This window comes from Dreissena polymorpha, chromosome 1 (genome assembly GCF_020536995.1).
Source record: "Dreissena polymorpha isolate Duluth1 chromosome 1, UMN_Dpol_1.0, whole genome shotgun sequence".
NCBI classification, from domain to species: Eukaryota; Metazoa; Mollusca; class Bivalvia; order Myida; family Dreissenidae; genus Dreissena; species Dreissena polymorpha.
The window spans coordinates 59,419,686-59,437,714 of NC_068355.1; the positions used below are offsets into that span (position 1 = coordinate 59,419,686).

Below are 18,029 nucleotides of genomic sequence, written 5' to 3' on the forward strand. Positions count from 1 at the left end.
ATATAAATGGAATTGTAAACTTGGTTGCGCTTTATTTTGAATATAAAGTTTATGGACTAGATTTTCTCACCAATCTGTAAACAAGCATGGCGGCTAAATCATGAAGTGAATAATTATGCACAAATATTGCCTTGTTTTTACAAAGTTGTCAATTATATTGGCTTAATTCGGAGGTAATATAGTTAAAAATAACTTGATATATCATATGGCCAAAGTTTATTGAATTCTTATTGCGATTTTGAAAGCTATTGAAACAATTACTCGAAATGAAGTTCATCCTCAACTTTCTTTTGACAATGCATAATTGAATACATTGGCCCATTGGGGCTTATCATGTGCGGTACCCTATCATGTGACGTGTTATGATGACACAGGCCTGAACGGAAATGCTATTTTAGACAAGGGTTAGGATTAAGTGAAGGGTTTGTTATCATAGTGTGTCTTCCAAACACCACAATGTCTTAATCCCTATATACTAATACAAAACATAGGTCGCTGTGGTGTAATGGATATGGTGTCCGCCTAGCGACCGGTAGATCACGGGTTCGATCACCACCGTGGGAGTGTTCTTTAGATCTCCCCCAAAGACACCAAGTACTGGTTCTAGGCCCAGGAAACGGACTCGAGAGCGTTTGTATAAGCCATAGGCTTTCAATGCAATCGAGTTAAAATAAATAGGTTTAAACTAATACAAAACAGGAAAGAACAGCATTTTAATTGTCAGATTTCATGTTTTGTTACAAAATATATTATACTATTTTGATACTATAAGCTCATTTCCTCTATATATGAGTGTATTGTCGCTTTGTGTCACTGTGTGAGACTAACAAAGAATGAACAACAACATAATTATCTTAAATGTATTGGTATCAAAAAGCATTGTATACATTTATTAATGAAACCACATTTAAATTAAATTAAATATTTTTCTTCTCTGAAATTAAATGCTTGATTTTTTTTCCATTTCATTTTTAATTTTTAACATGTATTGAAAGGAATGGTGCCCTCCTTCTTTCCCAAATATTTTTTACAAGCGTACTTGTTAAACAATGTAGTCTGGTGCATATGTTTTAGTCTTAAACTGAAGCATTTTTCCTATCTTTAAATAATTATTGGCAACTGTATCTGTTTAATTTATATTATCAATATTATTTAATTAAGCATGGAATATTAGTCAAAATTGGGGGTAAAGTTTAGTAAGTTAAATGGACCAGTGATGGCCACTTCTGGAGTATAGACAGGGACAGTTTTAAGCGGTAAAAACCGCCGGTTAAAACCAGTAGCGCAGCGGTAGATTGGTGCCAACAAAACGTCTTTTTCAGACTGTTCGGGTCGCGTTACAAATTGTTGAATATTGTGCATGAAGGCTGTTAAAGAAAAAAAACCTAGCCAGTCAGCGTGAAGCCAGGTTTTTTTTTCCATCTTTTGAGGAAGATAGCCCTTGGCTTTGAAATTGGGAATTTTATCGGCATTTTCAAGATATTGGGAAAATAAATTGGGATTTAAAACTACATGAATGTGTTCAGCATCTTTAAGCACAAACACCATCATGATCAACAGTTTTCCACATAATAAGCTCACACAAAGTCTTCAGTCACACCAGGCACCATTTTATTAGGAGGCGCTTCATCTTCTTCTGAAGAACTACTGCTATCAACATGTTGAATATCAGTCAGCACTTTGCTTTCGGAAATCAACGATGACAATGACGATGCAAAAGAGTCACTTGTTATTAAATTACTATCATTAACAATGGAAGGAGTTTCAATGGGAAGACTTGTACTTCTTGGCAAGGTTTTTTTTTAATGACGCTTGATTAAAAAATCAACAGTTTTCGTTTTGCCGCAAGGTTTTTGCTTAGGAATATTTTTTACGTTATATTGCGAATTGCGTGACATCTTTGTTTTCCATTCAGCCCAATCACAAAACGCTTGAATTTCATCGCAAATATAATAAGCGACTGAACAACACAGAGAATATCTTGCACACGAATAATGCCGACATTATCCAAATCGAGGTATAGTCTAAAACCTGTACAAAACCAGATCGGACTACGATTTGTTAAAAAGCGAAACAGCCGATGTCATTGGCGTGTTTTTCCCCAATTGGGAATTTTTTAGCAAATGTTGGGAAAAAAGTATACTTTTTGCGATTGGGAATATAGCCGAATTTCGGCTATAAAATCGGGCTAAAAAAACTTTAAGCAGCTTACATTTTCCAGAACTTTTTATGACAGAAGTAAATTTGCCTATAAAAACTGGCCCGAACAGGTGTCTAAATAAACTTACTACAAGTATAACGACCAGCCTATAGTTTTCAATGTACTAATTCAAACAGGGCCCTTGCTACACTTTGGGGGATTGGGGCCGGGGCCCTTAGAGGGGGGGAATTTCGGGTCAATTTGGGCGAAAAGGGGAATTTAAGAAAATCTTTTCACCAACTATTCAACACTTAAAATTGCTATATTAATGTAATTTACAAAAATATACATTAAATCAAAGGTTAATAGCACGGTACCAGCTGGCAACAAAGGTATAAAAGTAAAAAATAATAATTTTTGGATTGGGGAATTTTTAGCTGAAATAGGAGAAAAAAGTATACTACTTAAAGGGGGGGAATGGGACTGAATTTTTTCCCCCAAAACGGCCAAACAAGGGCCTTGTCAAATCAAACCAAGTACGGAGGGAAACAGTACAACTAAAACAACCAAGAATTGATTGAAATTCTATTTGCCATTTTCAGTATCATTTGTTGTACGATTTTTTGTTTCAATTTGTTTTCTGTTAAATATATATCGTAAAAACAGTAAAACAATCCTTATCTGTTGTCCTGTGTTCTTATTAATTCATACACAGAAGGCAGTAAGGAGTTTAGGCAGTATGAATATTCTTCAACTGGAGATGAAAATGTGTAGCAGATTCTTGTTTGTTAACTTATTACCCTGTAAAATAGAAATCGTTTGGCTGCAATTTTAGATGGCTGGATCTTTTCTTGGTGGTCCCCGCAATGTTCAAGCCATTTGGTTTTAACTGTATGAAATCTAATTTGCTCCTCATGTTCATATCAGATAACAAATATGTTTATGCCCCCCTTTGAAGAGGAGGTATATTGTTTTGCACATGTCAGTAGGTCGGTCCGTCCGTCCTTCACCCAGATAGTTTCCGGATGATAACTCAAGAACGCTGAGGCCTAGGATCGTGAAACTTCATAGGTACATTGATCATGACTGGCAGATGACCCCTATTGATTTTGAGGTCAAAGGTCAAGGTCACAGTGACTCGAAATAGTAAAATGGTTTCGGATGATAATACAAGAACGCTTACGCCTAGGATCATGAAACTTCAAATGTACATTGATCATGACTTGCAGATGACCCCTATTGATTTTCGGGTCACTAGGTCAAAGATCACGGTGACTCGAAACAGTAAAATGGTTTCCGGATGATAACTCAAGAATGCTTACGCCTAGGATCATCAAACTTCATAGGTACATTGATTATGACTGGCAGAAGAGGGGGTATATTGTTTTGCACATGTCGGTAGGTCGGTCAGTCCGTCCGTCCATCCACCAGATAGTTTCCGGATGATAACTCAAGAACGCTTAGGCCTATGATTATGAAACTTCATAGGTGCATTGATCATGACTGGTAGATGACCCCTATTGATTTTGAGGTCACTAGGTCAAAGGTCAAGGTCACAGTGACTCGAAACAGTAAAATGGTTTCCTGATGATAACTCAAGAATAATTAGGCCTAGGATCATGAATCTTAATATTAGGTACATTTATCATGACTGGCAGATGACCCTTATTGATTTTCAGGTCACTAGATCAAAGGTCAAGGTCACAGTGACAAAAAACGTATTTACACAATGGCTGCCACTACAACTGACAGCCCATATGGGGGGCATGCATGTTTTACAAACAGCCCTTGTTTACAAAAGAGTTAATCAATAAAGAATAATTAGGCCTATGATCAAGAAGCTTCATAGGTACATTGATATCATCATGACTGGCAGAAGACCCCTATTGATTTTCAAATCACTAGGTCAAAGGTCAATTCACAGTAACAAAAAACGTATTCACACAATGGCTGCCACTACAACTGAAAGCCCATATGGGGGGCATGCATGTTTTACAAACAGCCCTTGTCTTATTTGAAATTAAAATAGCAACCTAACATTTGCCCATTGCTAAGTTTAGTTATTTCAGTTTCAATATCACATAGGTAAATCAGCGCACAGTTGCCATGTTTGATAAATGATTCTGTCCGCTTCCACAATAAACTGAAAGCATATTAAATAGCAACAAAACATCTTCAAATGAGACTGTCAATTTAAAAATGGATATTTAGACAAAACTACATCATCAAGTATGAACAATTATACATTTTTAGTTTATTAGATTATGATTAATTACAGTTTTATCAATGTCATACATGTATTATGTTCGGCTGACATACATGTAGGAAACCATTTGTTCACATTATAGCGACTTTGTAAGTATGGGTGGTATTTATTCCACAAAATAACAACCTGCCTACATTCACTGGGAAAATACATGTTTAAGTTATTTTGCAAATCTGTGTAGATGTTGACAAATCTGGCTTTTTTGCAATGAAAAATTTAAAAGATATATTTTACAGTTGAATATTTTTTGTTGGTTTGGCTATCATAAACAAAAAAAAGAAGAACCTTCCAGGTTGTTTGTATAGATTTATAAAATAAAATAAACGAACTCTAGATGTATCCCATGTTAGTGTTAATATAAAAGTATTCAATATAAAAAATGTGAAGGTTCAGTGTGGCCTTACGATCCTAATATTACAACATTCTGGAGGATGCACATCACACTAATAACAGACAACCTGAATGATTTATGTGTGACTAATGTGCTAATACACTTTTTCTAATGTAGCCATAATACTTTTGCATTAGGTAATTTGCAACTATGGTTTGATCCTAAACATGACAATTATGAGGGATATTGTCTGGGGTATTATGCTCTACATGTACATTTAATTATAATAAAAAAATGTAGGTAGTTTTAAACATGTGAATGTCTTAAAGAAATAATATGCGTTCAGTATAGTTTTCAATTATGCAGTCGTCAATGTTACATGTATTCTAAGGCATTCGTACATATGTGTTACAAATCTTTCTTCACAAAGCTGTTGCATTGTCTGTAGATGATATAACCAGTGTATATAGATGATATCTGAATATATACCATCTAATATAGCAGTTTATAAAGGCGAGAACTTTATTGATTTTGTATACTGAATTTGCAGATGCAATATGTCGCAATTTTAAAGAAAATTCCAATTTGCAAAAACATTTAAAAAAGAAATACAAAATGGAATGTTAATCGCAAGTTGTGTAGCCAATACGGATATAAGTGAATGTATTTGAAATTAAGGTCTGTTATACACTGTCTTATTTAAGAGAATAGTAAGAAAACATGTGTGTATTACAATGCTTTAAAATGTTTTTATAGTCAATAATGTTTTTTTTTGTTCTTTCTACATATACATTTCAACAAATTGTATGATTTTTTTTCCTTTCAGGACTTCACCATGTCGGACAGTGGCCCTTCCGGTGGGATGTCGTTCCCGCAGAAGGTGCACACTGAGGACGAGGACTTTGTGATAGAGCTGGATGATCACCATCTGGATGGGGCCCACGATGCTTACGGCATGGACGATAGGTCACGGTGCAAGCGGAGAAAGCGCTGTGGACAGTGTGGCCCATGCCAAGTAAAAGAAAACTGCATGAAGTGCCATTTCTGTGTCCGAAAAGATGTCCTGAAGCAGACATGCATTTATAGAAAGTGTATCTATTTGAGGTCAAAACCGAAGCCATACAGTCGTCCACATCAGAGTCCACAAGGTGGGAATGTTTCTCCACAAAGGGCTCATGGTCATCCATCCCAGGTTAAGTCCCCACCGCTTGGTTCTCATTCTGGGATGGCTTTTCACGACGCTGGTGGCCACCTGCCTGATGCCCGTTCAGAAAACCCATTCTTCCCCTCACAGCTACCTCAGCAACCCTCCATGGTACACGGTGCCCATCCCAACAATGGGTACCTGTCGCCACCAAATCCCGTATTGGAGAGAACGGCAGCTCTACCAAATGCTGCTGGCAATAATTCATTAAATATGCAAATGAACATGAGTCCACATCAACATGTCCAGGCAAATGCAACTTCTCCCCCAGTCCAGAAGCCAGATCATACATCGCCCGTTATGCCACAGCCTGTAAACAGCCCATTGGCAGCTGGCATGCCTGGTCTTCATGCAACTCCAATGTCATCTTGCAGCAGTGTACCGCATATGTCTGCATCCCTGTCGCATGTTGGACCCACAATTCCGCTTGTTATGCAACAGATGTCAAATAATTCACTGTCTGGATTACCAACCCTGCCCACAATGGGCAACATACCGGGCTTAGGAGACCGGTCGTTAAATGATTATCGTTCTGTTGACCAGTTTCCATTATCAGGGCACCATCCTCATTTTCCATCTGTTCATCCCCACATGACCCAGCGAGAGCCCAGTGGTTTATTCAGTGATCATGCCAGAATTTCGCACATGAACTATAACCATACTGCCAATCACCTAGACACATTAGGACGAGGACCAAATGACTCTTCGTGCATGTATCATCCAGGATTATCATATTCAATGCCTGGACCATTCCAGCCAAGTGGACCATCGTTTTTCACGGGCCCTGCAGATATGAATCCATTTCGATCAAACTTTTTAAACTCGTTTCCTCCAGGGTATTCGTATCCTCCGGACAGATATCGGGAGGGGTTTGGAACCCTCCCTTTTTCTAGGCTAGGAATTACGTCCCCTACATCATTCCCACAGTACCCTGGACAAGGTGGAGGATACAGAGTGGGTAACGCGTTGTCACAACAATATTACAATTCACAGCACGGGTGTCCAAAAAACGGCTCGCGCCCTCCTGTTTCACCCAGCATTGACGATGTGAAGGTGATTCAGGAAGGGTATAACAAAAATAGTAGTCAAAAGTCTACTGCAAATGAAAATGACGTCCCCAAACAGTGTAAAAATAGAAAAAATAGTGAGTTTGAGTTTATTTCTCCAAAAGGGAGAGAGAAAAAAATGAAGAAAGAAAAATTGGATAATTCACCTCGTGATCAGCTGTTTTCCTCGATGGCTCATCTTCAGCCATGGAATGATCTGTTTGCCCATCATGCTATGTTTGGTGGGGATCCCCTATCTCCGAACAATCTGGCAATGTCTCAGATTGAAAGGTGGCGGTTGTCTCCATGGTACAATTCTAGAAGTGATGATGTGAGAAGTCGAGCAAGTACAAGCACACTTTCATCAGACTTTGAGTGTGAAGTGATTGGTATTGATGACCAGCAAGTTAATGCGCTTATCAGATCTGATGGTTGTAATAGTATTGAAATAGAATTTGACAATAGGTCCATCAGTTCAACAGATTCGTCTCCGAGAAAGATGTTATGTCGTAGCTCCCTTTCTTGTGAAGGTCTGATCTCTCCAGATAAAAATCTCCAGCTGCCTTTTAACAGACCACTCTCCCCTGAGCCAAGGTCGTTCTTTCATCCTTGGAATAATCGAAGCCCAATTACCATGATGAGTGAACAAGAGATGATGAAGAGCTTTAAAAAAGCATTTAATATACCGGATTCTTTTTCTACCTCTAAAAAGAATGGTGGCATTAGTTCAGACACTTTCAAATACAATCTTGGTCATAATCAAACTACAGATATGAGAAAAGGTTCAGCATTGATTGAAAATGAAAAACCAAAAACCAAAACCTTTGTGAAAGAAAGTGTCTGCATTAAGCAAGATCTTGGAGAAGAAGGCAGCGTTCAGTTAGAGTTGCCAGGCAATAAGGTCACTATTGAGAATATTGTGTTCACTGAAGAGCTTCTGAAGAACAGTAGTGACATTGAGGAGCTGAGGAAATTCATATCAAATTCGCAAGGCAGCACTGACCAAAACCACGTAAATGATTGAACAACTTGTAAAATTGTGTCTTGTTCTATGAAAATTTGGCAAAATGCGTGTGCGTAAAGTGTCGTCCAGAATTAGCCTGTGCAGTCCGCAAAGGCTTATCAGGGACGACACTTTCCACTTTAATAGTATTTTTCGTATAAAGTAAGTCCCTTTTTACCGAAAATCTAGTTTAAGCGGAAATTGTCATCCCTGATTAGCCTGTGCGGACTGCACAGGCTAATCTGGGACGACACTTTACGTATATGCATTAAGCCCAGTTTTCTCAGAATTCATCAAATCCTTCAAGTTTGTACTGTGTTTTTGAACAAAAATGTGTAATGATTTTGTTTGACATATGCAGACCTTTCCAAAGCCAATTGTATTGTTGTATCAGTATTGAGCTTAAACCTAAGACCTAAATGCATTTAACATAACAACTTAAATGTTTGTCTATGTTTAAAAGTACGCGAACCAATACAAGTAAACTTTTCTCTTTTGCTTTATTGAAACACTTTAAAAAAATTGAAGCTAATGTCAAACTTGTGAACACCATGTACAGGTCTTACAAATTGCTAAGGTTTATGGCTAGTTTTGCTCATGAGGTCAGTCCGCATTACAACAGTCATAAACATGACAACTTCTTAACAAACCTTTGTTCATACATTAGTCATTACTCATCTGTTTCACAGGTAAGTATTGCTTTGTTGAAGTATGGTTTGTAAAGTTAATTTGTGTTTGTCTGTTTGTATGAATTATTAAACACCATTAAAATAAAACGATCATACACCAGCTTAAAAATAAGGACACTAGTTATTCATATACATTGTATTTAGTATAAGCAGGTGATAAATAATGTCAATGTTACCAGCATATATGGTATTGAACAATTTACATGTATTTTGTTTTTGTCTATGTTGTGATGTTTTAAAGCATGGTTAGTGAAAAAAACTATTTTATGTTTGACCACATTTAAATGGTACATGCTTAGTAAAATATGTATTTTGTGACACAAAAGTTATAGAACTTGACTGTAGTGATCTGATTTGAAAATTATTATACTCTTTTTGCCATGGGCTCTTCATAATAGGCTAGATGCGGTATAACTTGTTTGATGTTCACATGTGGATTTATTGTAAATAATGTAGATATATTATGGTAGTCATTGTGACAAGAGTATTTGTAAAAAATATATATATTGCCATATTTTAATAATTATTTTCTCTTTCAAGTCTCAACATCAATTCTCTTACTCTTCTCCACATAACCAGACAGAGTTGTCTGAGTTTAACAAATATTTGGAACGCTTTGTGCACAGTCATGTTTGAAAACACGACAAGTGAAATGTTTTTCAAACACTTTTTAAATATTCCTTTTGATTGAAAATCATACACCTGATTTAACCCATTTATGCCTAGCGTCTAGGAAAAAGGCCCTGGCAACCAGCGTAGAACCAGATGAGACGCCGCATGATGCGGCGTCTCATCAGGGTCTACGCTGTTTGCTTAGAGGAATTTCTGTAAGAAATATTCTAAATATAGAAATAAATATACTAGACATCCCTAATTTTGGAAATAAATTGATCCAATTTAGAAGAATGGGACAGTCCAATCGGCATAAATGGGTTAAACAAGTCTAGATTCTTGTTTTGCCTCTGAATTTTAAATGTTCTTTTCTTTATTTAATTTACAGAAGAAACAAAAGGTAATTTATCCATTTCCAAGCAATGAATTGGTCCAGGATTTATTCTTTTTTTAATTAGGATTTTATACCTATACACATGTTGTTTTATAGAATTTCTGGTAGTCTTTGAATTGCTTTACATCCGTTATTTCGTTTAAAACAATTTATGTGCTGTGTGTATTCAAAGAAATGTATATGTCATGAACTGTTGACATAGTGCTTTTGTGTTGTTATTTTCTATCTGTGTCTTGTATTGAAAGTAAATAATATTAAGTTTTGTTTGATTTCATTTTGTTATCTTGAAATGAATGAAGTTTTACAAGCAAATGCTGTTGCAATATTGTTGAATCATTTTATAATTAGCCTTTCTTTGCTGTGTTTTAATTGTTATTTGCATTCACATATTTCATTCTTGTCATTTCAAGTACATGTAGTTTTGCTTTTGATATCTTAAATTTCTTTTACGTTGTAGAGTTATATTTTTAGCATTTACATGGGAGTAATTGATCAGCCAATACAATATTTTTAATGTTTTAAGCTTTATTAAGAGCGAAATTATTTGCAAGCTTTTGGCTTTAGTAAAATTGTAGTATAATGGCGGTAATTACATGAACAAGCATCATAGGTTTGAAAAAGAAACTTCACTTTTGCTACAGAATTTTTAAACTGGCTTGAAGGCTTTATGTACATATTATATCTTGGTAAATTTCATTATGGGCCTGATCTGAATTGGAACACCTAACATTACTGAGCAAATAAAGCAGAGACAAATTTTTAATGGACTATTTACTCGGAAGAGAGTTCAGATGCAGTAGGGATGGCAGCAAATAGTATCTAAGGATCCAATTAATGTTAACCCCTTTGAGAGCCCTTCCATTAATGATTGTGCTCTATGATATGTTTAAGTGGGAGGTAAGGAAGGCGTCTATAGATTTTGAGGTCAACAGGTCAAACGTCAAGCTCATAGTAACTTTTAACACAAAATTTGTTTTCTAGCCAAAAAGTTGCTTGTGTTGAAAAGACGACACCTTTTGATTTTTTGGTCCAATGTCAATGTTGGAGGGCTTACAACACAAAAAAACTGTTAAATCATTGCATAATTTGGCACCTTGGTGGCATCCTTGGTTCCCAACAGGTCTTGTTAGATGTGAAAGTTGAACTGTTGCAAGTAGTGATATTCAGATAACAAAATGCGGATATAGTTTCTGAAACTTTTTATGCCTTTGGATCAAATGATCGAGGGGAATATTGTTTTTGGCCTGTCTGTCTGAGTGTCTGTCACTAAACTTCAACCTTGGTCATAACTTTTGCAATATTGAAGATAGCAACTTGATATTTGGCATGCATGTGTATCTCATGGAGCATCGCATTTTGAGTGGTCAAAGGTCAAGGTCATCCTTCAAGGTCAAAAGTCAAATATATGGCTTTAAAGCGGCGCAATAGGGGGCATTGTGTTTCTGACCAACACATCTCTTGTTAATTTTATTCTTCAGGAAAATTAACACAATAATTCTTTTTTACTTTATGGAATTTAACTGGATCTTGGAATGTCCTATGACTGCGTAGAATGCATGTACTGTGAATTTTTAAAAAAAGTATATGGGCGCTGTAAGCCTCTTGTAGATTGGAATAAGTTCTCAGGCAAGCGAGTCAGCCTTTGTTATGTCCCCCACTATAGTAGTGGGGGACATATTGTTTTTGCCCTGTCTGTTGGTCTGTCTGTTGGTCTGTTTGCGCCAACTTTTAACATTTTGCAATAACTTTTGCTATATTGAAGATAGCAACTTCATATTTGGCATGCATGTGTATCTCATGAAGCTGCACATTTTGAGTGGTGAAAGGTCAAGGTCATCCTTCAAGGTTAGAGGTCAAATATATGTGGCCAAAATCGCTAATTTTATGAATACTTTTGCAATATTGAAGATAGCAACTTGATATTTGGCATGCATGTGTATCTCATGGAGCTGCACATTTTGAGTGGTGAAAGGTCAAGGTCATCCTTCAAGGTCAGAGGTCAAATATAGGTGGCCCAAATTGCTTATTTTATAAATACTTTTGCAATATTGAAGATAGCATCTTGATATTTGGCATGCATGTGCATCTCATGGAGCTGCACATTTTGAGTGGTGAAAGGTCAAGGTCATCCTTCAAGGTCAGAGGTCAAATATATGAGGCCCAAATCGCTTATTTTATGAATACTTTTGCAATATTGAAGATAGCAACTTGATATTTGGCATGCATGTGTATCTCATGGAGCTGCACATTTTGAGTGGTGAAATGTCATGGTCAAGGTCATCCTTCACAAGGTCAAGGTCATCCTACAAGGTCAAACATCATATAGGGGGACATTGTGTTTCACAAACACATCTTGTTTTTCTTATGTTTTACATGTATTTCAGCCAAATTTGCAATAAATTTAAAAACAAAAGACACAAAGATGGTTTCGGCATTCAAATATAAATGACATTTGTATCATATAAATGTGTATGGGCATGGTAAACTGTGGTCAATTGTATTTTTATTACCTCACCTTAGCAGAACCTGTTAATGGTGAGCTTTTGTAATTGCACTTTGTCCTTCTTGAATAATGCGGCATTAACAAGTAGCTAGTGAACACTCTGGAGGCCACAATATTGTCCAATCTTTTTGAAACTTTGTCAGAATATTTATTCCAATGATGTCTTGGTGGAGTTTGGAACTGGGTTATTTTAGAATTAAAAAAAACTGGGTCACTAGGGCAAATTAAAGAAAAAGCTTGTGAACACTCTAGAAGTCACTCATATTCCAATCTTCATGAAACTTGGGCAGAAATTTTGTCTAATGGTATCTGTGCCTAGTTAAAAAAAATGTGGTCACAAATGAACACTGTAGAGACAATGGTCCTCTTGTTAAATTAGTAATCAGACAAGTGCTCTCAGCCTTGATGACCCTCATGCTATGTTTAACATGTACTTCAGCCAAATCTGCAATAATTGTAGACATGAACATGGTTTTTGCATTCAGATGTAAAATAACATAGCTCTAATATGATTTATCCATGTACCAAAACACATTTCTTTTCTTGTATGTTTACCGGTACTTGATGAAAATTTCTTATATATTCACAAGGATTCATAATATATTAACAGGGAATATGCATGTGTTGTCTTCAAAAAAATGTAATGGTTGAATTGTTTGAAAAGATTTTTGTAAACGAATGCAGAAAGTGAAGCAATTACATTATACTTTGTGATTGTACAGTTTTGTGTATGTTTTTGTGTAAAACTTCAGCCAAAATAAATGTGTAATTGAATATAAATATGTTTTATTGTCCAGAATATATATATGTTTTATAATTTACTGTCTATTTACTTATAGCATATGAACTGGTATATTTAGAAGATATCATGTAATGGTATGCAAATTTAAACACTCTTGAAATTATCATAAAAATTAAACTATGTTCATAAGAATATTCAGATTTGTGTGAATTTGTAGCTCACCTGAGCACAACACGCTCATGGTGACCTGAGCACAACATGCTCATGGTGACCTGAGCACAACACGCTCATGGTGACCTGAGCACAACACGCTCATGGTGACCTGAGCACAACACGCTCATGGTGACCTGAGCACAACACGCTCATGGTTACCTGAGCACAACACGCTCATGGTGACCTGAGCACAACACGCTCATGGTGACCTGAGCACAACACGCTCATGGTGACCTGAGCACAACACGCTCATGGTGACCTGAGCACAACACGCTCATGGTGACCTGAGCACAACACGCTCATGGTGACCTGAGCACAACACGCTCATGGTGACCTGAGCACAACACGCTCATGGTGACCTGAGCACAACACGCTCATGGTGACCTGAGCACAACACGCTCATGGTGAGCTTTTGTGATCGCCTTTTGTCCGTCGTCCGTTGTGCGACATCAACATTTGCCTTGTTCACTCTCTAGAGGCCACATTTATTGTCCAATCTTCATGAAATTTGTTCAGACGATTGGTCTTAATGATATCTTGGATGAGTTCGAAAATGGTTACGTTTGCTTGAAAAACATGGCTGCCAAGGGACGGGGCATTTATCTTTATATGGCTATTGTAAAATCTTGTTTACACTCTAGAGACCACATTTATTGCCCAATCTTCATGAAATTTGGTCAGAAGATTAATCCCAATAATATCTTGGACGAGTTAGAAAATGATGCCGGTTGGTTGAAAAACATGGCCGCCAGGGGCGGGGCATTTTTCCTTATATTACTATAGTAAAACCTTGTTAACACTCTAGAGTCCACATTTATTGTCCAATCTTCGTGAAACTTGCTCAGATGATTTGTCCCAATGATATCTTGGATGAGTTCAAAAATGGTAGCCTTGCTTGAAAAACATGGCTGCCAAGGGGCGGGGCATTTTTCCTTATATGGCTATATTAAAATCTTGTTACACCCTAGAGGCCAAATTTATTGTCCAATCTTCATGAAACTTGGTCAGAACATTCATCCCAATGATATCTTTGACGAGTTTGAAAATAATGCTGGTTGGTTGAAAAACATGGCCGCTAGGGGGGCGGGGCATTTTTTAATATATGACTATAGTAAAACCTTGTTAACACTCTAGTTATGTTATAAAGTGCTGCTTTAATGTATTCTTACAATGAAGACAATGTTAAGTTAATATCCTTCCTATTTTGCATATTAAACTTGCAATAATCTATAGATTCTTAAAATTTAAATAACACCATTAGTTCATAACCTCTTTAAAATTATTTATTTAATTCAATTGCCAAATCTTCATGAACTTTGGTCAGAACATTTGTTACCTGTAAAGTAAAGTTTGGTTTTATTATGTCATTATTATGTACCATTAACTGTATTATTTAATTTTTCATAACACAGAATTTTCATAATTAACATAACTGTTTTAGTCATTATTACTTATGGTAAGCCAATCAACTAAGAGATAGCTGAAAGAAAGACAACATGTACACAATTTTGCAGTATCTATCTCCCTTGTTTAACCTGCTGAGTCATGTTTCCCAATCTATTTTTATGTCCCCCACTATAGCAGTGGGGGACATATTGTTTCTGCCCTGTCTGTTGGTTGGTCTGTTGGTTGGTTGCTTTGCGCCAACTTTAACATTTGCAATAACTTTTGCAATATTGAAGATAGCAACTTGATATTTGGCATGCATAATGACATATGTATCTCATGGAGCTGCACATTTTGAGTGGTGAAAGGTCAAGGTCATCCTTCAAGGTCAAAGGTCAAATATATGGGTCAAAATCGCTCATTTAATGTACACTTGCAGTATTTCAATATTCAAGATAGCAACTTGATATTTGGCATGCATGTGTATCTCATGGAGCTGCACATTTTGAGTGGTGAAAGGTCAAGGTCATCCTTCAAGGTCAAAGGTCAAATATGTGGGTCAAAATCGCTCATTTAATGTACACTTTTGCAGTATTTCAATATTCAAGATAGCAACTTGATATTTGGCATGCATGTGTATCTCATGGAGCTGCACATTTTGAGTGGTGAAAGGTCAGGTCATCCTTCAAGGTCAGAGGTCAAATATATGTGGCCCAAATCGCTTATTTTATGAAAACTTTTGCAATATTGAAGATATCAACTTGATATTTGGCATGCATGTGTATCTCATGGAGCTGCACATTTTGAGTGGTGAAAGGTCAAGGTCATCCTTCAAGGTCAAATATTTGGGTCAAAATTGCTCATGTAATGTCACTTCTGCAATATTGAAGCTAGCAATTTTATATTTGAAATGCATGTGCATGCATTTGAAATTAATCTATAATGGGAACTATTACTGATAAGCCATCTTTGAGAAATTCCCTGCAGATATTGATCATTGCAGTTTGTAACTTTTTACCACTCAGCTTTCTTAGCCAGGTAGTGTCTGATACAGTTAGAAAACCAGCATGAGTTTCCCTGAACAAATTGATAATGACCACAGACCAACAGAATCATGATTCCTAGGTACTTAATTACCCTCTCACTGTGCTCTATGCCAGATGTTAATATCAGTGGTTAGTAATACAAGCTAGTTGAAGTGTTTGATATATTTTATTTCACAGGAGTATTAAGTGCATGTTTTTAACAATTAACAAAAAATATGTAATTAAAATGGGAACTTCATATCAAAACAAGATTCCATAATAATTCACTCTATATAATCATATTTAAGATATGTTAACACATATCAAATGGATACTCTATGAAAACAATAAAGAAATAATTTCAATTATAAGTTTCTGGAGATAGAAATCAGAATCAGAATAACCTTAAAAGTCAAGATTTACCTTTCTTATTTGCAGAGTTCATTTATCAAGATTTAATCATTTTCAGGCTTTATGTATTAAATAAAACGATGTCAGAAAATTGTAAATAAAACGGTAATGAATGATACACAATATTAATGAAATGAAATATGAAATCGATACATGTTCATATTTCTAAATTGTTTAGTGTAAAACAGCCTACTGTTGAATAATATGTTTATAAAATTATATTTAAGTAAACGGCAATACCTTTAGTTAATTGAATTACAACCAATCAGCGGTGTCATCCTGACGGAAAATAAACGTTTGTCGAATAGATATTTCCGCATTCCATAAGTGCTCACAAAGTAACATAACCCTTAACCATCCCGGGACCGGTTCACTTGCGTAAGCAAACGAGACCGCAATACTACACCTGGATACGACAGTTCAAAAATGGTTTGGATCGGTAAAAAAACATGTCCGCCAGGGGGGTCTTTTTCCTTATATTTATATAATAAAAAAGCTTGTGAACACTAGAAGTCACATTTTTTGCCTAATCATCATGAAATTTTGTCAAAACATTAGCTATGTGGATGTCTCGGAAGAGTTTGAAAATGGTCGTGATAAGTGGAAAAACATGGGCACCAGGTGGTGGGGCAGTTTTCTTTATATGTATAAAGTGAAAAAATGTAAACAGTCTAGAAGAGTTCAAAAATGGTTCAGGTCTGTAAAAAAAAACATGGCTGCCAGGGGGCTATTTGTTGTTCATTCTTCATGAAACTTGGTTAGAACATTATTGTGTTTCATTGATATCTTGGGCTGCAAAGAACAGGTCATTTCTTTTTATCTCAGGTGAGCGACTTTGGGCCTTTCAGGCCCTCTTGTTTTATTTAATCATTATGGAGAATCATTTCTTTTGACTATAGTGTGATTGGAATGCTCCATTCAATTTTGTTAACAAAAAATTACACTTTCTGTCATAATTGTTACACATAAATTGTTCATTGTTCCTTTCAATTACAAATAAAAAGCTCTGTCAATTACATTATCTTTCACTTTATCCTTTCTGAAGCACATTTGAATATGCATAGCTTAAAATTAGATGAAAATTATGAATAAAGTTTTTAAGAAGCTCTGTGTTTTCTCCCATGAGTTTTTGCAGTAAAAGATTTACACCTTAGTCCACAATATCTTTGCAAGAATGTAAAAATGCAGTTCTTATAATGATATAAATGAACTAAAAATGACAGATGAAACTACATGTATGTACTGGTACCTGTATGTCAAATCAAGTGACCTGTGTCTACAACTTGTTTGGATAATTAATTCCCTTGTTTTTTGTGCGGTTAAGTGTCATGTGCTATATTAGAAAATTATTGTTCTACGCCAATATTATGCAAGCTGCGCTATAGGAAAACAGGGCTTAATAAGTTTTTTTTATAGTTTTGGTATAGTGAGTACTGACGGTAACGTTCGTAGAACATGTGATTTCCTGGTTTGAGCTTACCCACGAAAATAGGTGTCTGACTAATATGTAATACTAGTATTGGTTTTACAGTACTGGTATTTGAAAGTGAAAGGTTTTGGTGTACTCGGTAAGGGCTGTGGGGTGTATGCCGTCTTGTAGTTGAGATGTCAGTTTTTCTGCAAAATCACTTTTAAGTCCTGTAAATGAGATACTGGGTGTTTGTATTACCAGTATGACAAACATACGTTCTGTGGGGTTTGATTATTTGAATAGTTTGATTATTTGAATATGACACATGCACCTAAAGATCTATATGTGAACGAATAGAATGCAATAATAACTTATAATCATTTACATTATTATATTTGATATTGAACAAAAAAAAAAGATAATTGTGTATTTCTAGCTGGTGTAGGCACTTTGCTTTACTTACTGCTCATATCCTTTGTTTGTGGAACAAAGTCATCAATATGTACTTATTGGACTAGATTTATTATGCAAATACAAAGGTGTGTTTAAATGTGCATTGTGCTGGTTATTCTTTTACTCTATGCTGTGTGCAAAAACTATTTTATAGACTTTATGTATTTGCGCATTATTTCTTAGCTTCATTCCTTATTCGA

At 35.9% G+C, this 18,029-nt stretch overlaps 1 protein-coding gene across 2 annotated transcripts in view; it reads left to right on the forward strand.

The window, feature by feature from the left end:
* Positions 1–29: 29 nt before the first annotated feature.
* The window catches only part of LOC127882362 (uncharacterized), a 175,660-nt gene continuing 157,660 nt past the window's right edge, over positions 30–18,029 (forward strand). Inside the window, exons 1-2 of one of the 2 annotated variants that reach the window (XR_008050514.1) lie at positions 30–173; positions 5,564–11,511. Coding sequence is in view for 1 of the 2 variants with exons in the window: in XM_052430957.1 (XP_052286917.1) it covers positions 5,573–8,011 (2,439 nt within the window). In the remaining variant the exon portion in view is untranslated. Of the gene's footprint in view, positions 174–5,563; positions 13,150–18,029 lie in introns of those variants that run through there. The other variant, XM_052430957.1, reaches the window with a different exon arrangement.